This window comes from Strix aluco, chromosome 18 (genome assembly GCF_031877795.1).
Source record: "Strix aluco isolate bStrAlu1 chromosome 18, bStrAlu1.hap1, whole genome shotgun sequence".
NCBI lineage: Eukaryota > Metazoa > Chordata > Aves > Strigiformes > Strigidae > Strix > Strix aluco.
The window spans coordinates 16,681,083-16,686,726 of NC_133948.1; the positions used below are offsets into that span (position 1 = coordinate 16,681,083).

The 5,644-nt window shown below is 63.8% G+C and overlaps 1 protein-coding gene across 1 annotated transcript; it reads left to right on the forward strand.

The window, feature by feature from the left end:
* The first annotated feature begins 3,180 nt into the window (after positions 1-3,180).
* Positions 3,181-4,936, forward strand: SELENOM (selenoprotein M). The gene is made up of 5 exons (XM_074844213.1): positions 3,181-3,331; positions 3,407-3,442; positions 3,561-3,595; positions 4,050-4,128; positions 4,219-4,936. Exons 1-5 carry the CDS (start codon positions 3,209-3,211, stop codon positions 4,429-4,431), a joined length of 486 nt encoding a protein of 161 aa, XP_074700314.1. The 5' UTR covers positions 3,181-3,208; the 3' UTR covers positions 4,432-4,936.
* The last annotated feature ends 708 nt before the right edge of the window (positions 4,937-5,644 follow it).

The window sequence follows — 5,644 nt, forward strand, 5'->3', positions numbered from 1 at the left end:
CTGCCCGTGCGCGTGTGCACATCTGCCGCGTGTGCACGCGCATCTCCCCCTGCGTGTGCACATCTGCCCCTGCGTGTGTGCATCTGCCCTTGTGCGCATCTGCCCGTGTGCACGCGCATCTCCCCCTGCGTGCGCACATCTGCCCCTGCGTGTGCGCATCTGCCCTTGTACGGGCACATCTACCCTTACATGTGCACATCTGCCCTTGTGTATGCACATCTGCCCCTGCACGTGCACACCTGCCCCTGCGTGTACGCACCTGCCCATGCGTGTGCGCATCTGTCCTTGCGTGTGCACATCTGCCCCTGCACATGCACATCTGCCCGTGTGTGTGCACATCTGCCCGTGCATGTGTGCATCTGCCCCTGTGTATGCACATCTCCCCCTGCGTGTGCGCACCTGCCCCTGCGTGTGCACATCTGCCCATGTACGTTCACATCTGCCCTGAGTGTGCACACCCACCCTCACACATGCATGGCTACCCTTGAGCTCACACATCCAACCTTACACGTGCACATCATCCCTTCCACGTGCACACCTGCCTGTGTGTGTGTGTGTGTGTGTGTGTCTTTTTGTGTGTGTGCGACTGTGTGCACGCCACTGTGACTGTTGTGTCATTGCGCCCCTCTGTGTGTACGTGCGCTGCTGTGGGGGTGTTTGTAGTTGTCGATGCACACGCACACATGCTGCGGCTGCGTGCGGGGCTCTGTGTGTGTGTGTGTGTGTGTGTGTGTGTGTGTGTGTGTGTGTGCAGCTGTACACGTGCACCTGCAGGTACCCCTGTGGGTGCTGTGCCTGTGTGCAGCCGCGCTGGTGTGCTCACGTGCAGCTGTTTGTACAGGTGGGTGTGAAAGCGTGCGGGGGTGCAGTTTGCCTGAAGGAGATGGGGGACCTGGTGACCCGGGGCATGGAGAGGGCAGAGGTCCCAGACACCTCCTACACCCCAGTCTGTACCAGCACGAGCGACCTCCAGGAGCCCCGGAGCCCAGGGAAGGCTGGAGCACTGTGTAGACGAGGAACTTGGTGGCAAAGGACCAGGACCCTGGGCCCTGATGGGATGGACCCACGAGTGCTGAGGGAGCTGGCCCCTGTCATGGCGAGGCCACTCTCAATAATCTGTGATGGATCATGGCAACTGGGAGAGGACTGGAGGAGAGCAAATGGCATTCCTGTCTTCAGGAAAGGCACAAGGAGGACTCAGGGACCTAGAGGCTGGTCAGCCTCACCCCCACCCCTGGGAAGGTGATGGAGCAGTCCTGGGAACCATTGCCAGGCACATGATCCACAAGAACATCATCAGGAGGAGTCAGCACGGCTTCACCAAGGGGAAGTTCTACTTGGCCAACCTGCCCACCTTCTGCAATGAAGGGAGTGGTCTGGCAGATAAGGGAAGAGCAGAGGCCGTTGTCTGCCCGGACTTGGGGAAGGCCTTTGACTCCATCTCCCATCAGACCATCCTAGAGAAGTTGTTGATGTGCAGGCTGGGATGAGCAGAACTGGCTGAATGGCTGGATCCGGGGGGGGTGTGTGGTCAGCAGCACAAGGTTTAGTTGGAAGCCAGTAACGAGCGGTGTACACCAGGGATCAACACTGCGTCCAGTCCTGTTTAACATCCTCGCTCCTGACCTGGATGATGGGACAGAGTGCACCCTCAGCAAGTTTGCAGATGACACCAAACTGGCAGAAGAGGCTGATAAACCAGGGGGTTGTGCATCCATCCAGAGGACCTGGACAGGCTGGAGAAATGGGCCCACAGGAACCTTATAAAGTTCAGGGGAAGTGCAAAGTTCCTGGGAAGGAACAACCCCAGGCACCAGGACATGCTGGGGGCCACCTGGCTGGAACGCAGCTCTGCAGAAAAGGCCCTGGGAGTCCTGGTGGACACCACGTTGAGCAGTTCAGTGTGTGCTTGGGGCCAAGAAGGTGAATGACGTCCTGGGCTGCATCAGGAGTGTTGTCAGCAGGTCAAGGGATGTTGAGGAGGCACCAGTGAGGCCACCCCTGGAGTACTGTGTCCACTACTGGGCTCCCAAGAGCAAGTCCAAGAGTCATGGACCTACTGGAGGGAGTCCAGTGAAGGGCCACAAAGATGATAGACTGGAGCATCTTTCATGTGAGGAGGGGCTGTGAGAGCTGGGACTGTCCAGCCCCGAGCAGAGGAAGCTCAGGGCATCTCATCAATGGATATAAATGCCTGCAGGGAGGGTGCAGAGAGGCCAGAGCCTGGCTCTTCCCAGTGGTGCCCAGCAGCAGGACCAGAGGCTGTGGGTTCAAACTAGAGTACAGGGGGTTCCCTCTGGAAACACTTATTCCTGGTAAGGGTGGCCGAGCCCTGGCACAGGTTGCCCAGGGAGATTGTGGAGTCTCCATCCTTGACTCAACACCCAGCTGGACGCAGTCCTGGGCAACCATCTCTGGGTGGCCATCCTTGAGCAGGGGCTTGGACCAGATGGACCCCAGAGCTGCCTCCAGCCTCAACCAGTCTGAGACCCCGTGGTTTGGTGACCAGCGGGATGTGCGTGTGTGCAGGCGTTTGTGTGCAGCGGCGTGTGCGCTTTGTGCGCGTGCGTGCAGCCGGGCGTACGCGTGGAGCTCTGGGCGCACACACACGCCATCGCGTCTGTGGCCGCACGTGCTGGGGGTGTGTGTCTTTGTGCGCGGCTGTGTGTGCTGATGCGGCTGGGTGTAGGCACACTCGGAGCGGTTGTGTGTGCAGGCAGCTGCCTGCGGCTCCGCCTGCCTGTTTGCAGCTCCGCGCGTGTGCGCACTGCGTGTGGGGTGTGTGTGTAGAGCTGTGTGCGCGCACAGACAGCGGGGCGTGCACACCCCCTGCCCCGCAGACACGTTTATGTCTGTGTGTGCGTGCGGGGGGGCTGCGGTCGCTGTGTGCGCTCACAGTTTGTGACGGGCACGTGCCTGTTTGCGCCGTCCGCGTGTTCGCGGCGCGGGGGGTGCGCGTGTGCGCAGGGTGCGCTGTGGGGGGGTGCGCGGTGCAGATGTGTGCGGTGCGGGGGTGCGGCGGGGTGCGCGCAGGCTGGGCGCAGCGCTGTGTTTACGGTCTGGGCGCGCTCCCGCCGCGCGGGTCGGCAGGACGCGTGCGCGTGTTTTTGCGCGCGCTGGCGCTGCGCTTGCGCGCTGTGCGCTCGCCGTGCGCGGGCGCGTGCCCGTGCCCGCCGGGGAGGGGCGGTGACGTGGCGGTGGCGGCGGGATGCGGCGGGTGCTGCCGCTGTCGCTGTCGCTGCTGGTGGCGGCGCTGGCGGCGGGGGGCGGCCCGGGACCCCCCCGGCTCCGCGGGGCCGAGCTGCGGGACCTGGCCCGGGGCAAGGTGGAGGTGAGCGCGGGGCGGGCGGGGGGTGCGGGGACACCCGGGACGCCGCCGGGTGTGACAAGGTATCTCCTCCCGCAGACCTGCGGCGGGTGACGGCTGAACCGCTTGAGGGAGGTAGGTGTCACCGGGCGGGGGCCGGGCGGGGACCGGGCGGGGGCCAGGCGGGGACCGGGCGGGCACCGGGGCCGCCCCGCTGAGCCGGGCCGGGCCGGGCCGGCCGCTCTGCCCGCAGGTGAAGGCCTTCGTCACCCAGGACATCCCCCTCTAGTACCCGCCGGCCGGGGCGGCAGCACTGCTCGGACGGGGTATGGGGTGGGGCAGGACGGGAAACAGGGCGCGACGGAATGGGGACAGGATGACATGGGGATACAGGATGGGACAGGCCAGGACTGGGCGGGGTGGGATGGAGTCTGGGGTGAGACAGGGTGAGGGATGGGAGCGGATGGGATGGGCTGAGGGGTGGGATGAGATGGAAAATGGGATTGGATGAGGGGTGGAGGACAGGATGGTTGGGGGATGGGATGGGGCAGGGCAGGATGGGATGGGATGGAGGATGCGATGGGGTGGGACAGGATGGGGTGAGGTGAAGGATGAGGTGGGATGGTGGACAGAATGGTGTGGAGGATGGGATGGGATGGGATGGGATGGGATGGGGGACAGCATGGCATGGGGGGCTGCATCGCCCTGCCCAGTACTGTCTGCTCCTTAACACACCGTCCAGCCACAACCTGGAGATGAAACACCTGCCGGGTGCTGACCCTGAACTTGTGCTCCTCAGCCACCGATACGAGGAGCTGGAGGTGAGTGGGCAGTGTGGCACCCGCCGCCGCAGCAGAGTCTGGGGTGGTCAGTGCCCCATGGCACCAGGCTCAATCCCTGTCTGCATGCAGAGGATCCCCCTGAGCGACATGACCCAAGAGGAGATCAACCAGCTGGTGCAGGAGCTGGGCTTCTACCGCAAGGAGACGCCTGATGCCCCTGTGCCCGAGAAGTTCCGGTTTGCCCCTGCCAGGCCTCTGCCCACCCTGCCGCCCCCCCAAGCTCTCACCACTGGTGGCAAGACCCAACCAAAACGTGATGAGGGAGAACACCCAGACCTCTAGCAAGGGGTGCTGCGCTTGGGAGAGGGTCCTGCAGCCAGTCCCCAGCACGTGAGGACAAGGGCATTACAGCAGCTGGGGACGGTGCCACGATGGAGTGGCAAAGGTGCACCCACTGTTGCTTGGAGCTGTGTAGCCGATGCCCTGAGGATGCCCTGAGCAGCTCCAGCCTTGACCAGGGGCTTCCTGGGCATTGCGGACATCCCAGGGCTCCTGTGTGACTGTTACTGCGCTCCCTCCCCTGTAGCCCAGCATCCCTGGCCAGTTGGGAGGAGCAGCGTTCTTTGCGCTCCCTCGCTGTGCCCCAAGGTTTAGCTGACTGCCAGCACTGGGCAGCGGTATCCTGCCTGCGTGGGACAGGATGAAACCCTCAGCAGAAAGCCCCAGGTGCTGAGGGTAGATGTGCTGAGTCCCGAAGGTGGGAGAGCTGCCCCCAGCAGAGGGGTGTGCCTTTGCACCCCAGCAGGGTTGTCTTGTATCCAGCCCCCAGTAAAGCCCTTGCGTACGATTGGCTGCACTGTGACATCTTTCCAGGGAGGGCTTGGTGGGGTGCAGCCTGCACTGCTCTGTGCTGGGTGCCGGGAGGAGCTGGGTGCCCCAGAGGTGCTCACAGAGGTGCGAGGGATGGCAGGGTCACAGCTACCACTGGTGAGTCAACAAACTGTTCCACAGACCATCTGAGCTGTTCCTCTGCCACCCCCTCCCCAGTGCAATGGATGGATGGATGGATGGAGCACCACGGCTTGGGATGAGCTGCTCTTACAGGGTGCAGGGAGATGGGCACAACCCCCTGAGTGGGTCCTACAGTGTTAAGCCAAAGCCTAATGGCTGTGCAGGCCTGGCAGGGACACCTGGCCCTCGGCTGGGGAAGGGAGCAGGGCAGAGCTGCGCAGGCTGCGACCCGGCTCTGCGCAGCCTCAGTGGCAGTGGGGGTGTTCTACCTGTGCCAGGCCTGGGGGGGGGCATGGGGCAAGGAACCAACAGCCCTTGGGCAGGGTGGGACACTGATGGTGCCCCTTGGCTCCAGGCACTGTCCCCGAGCAGGGGCAGCACGCACCCTGTGTCTCCCCCTGGGCTGGGCAAGCAGTGGGTCTGCAGGCAGGGGTCCAGGGGCGGGCAGGGCTGCCAGCACTCCCCTGGGCACTGTGGCGTGCGCTGCACTGGTGGCACGAAGCAGCGGTGAGGCCAGGGAGAAGGACCTGAGGCAGAGGCATCA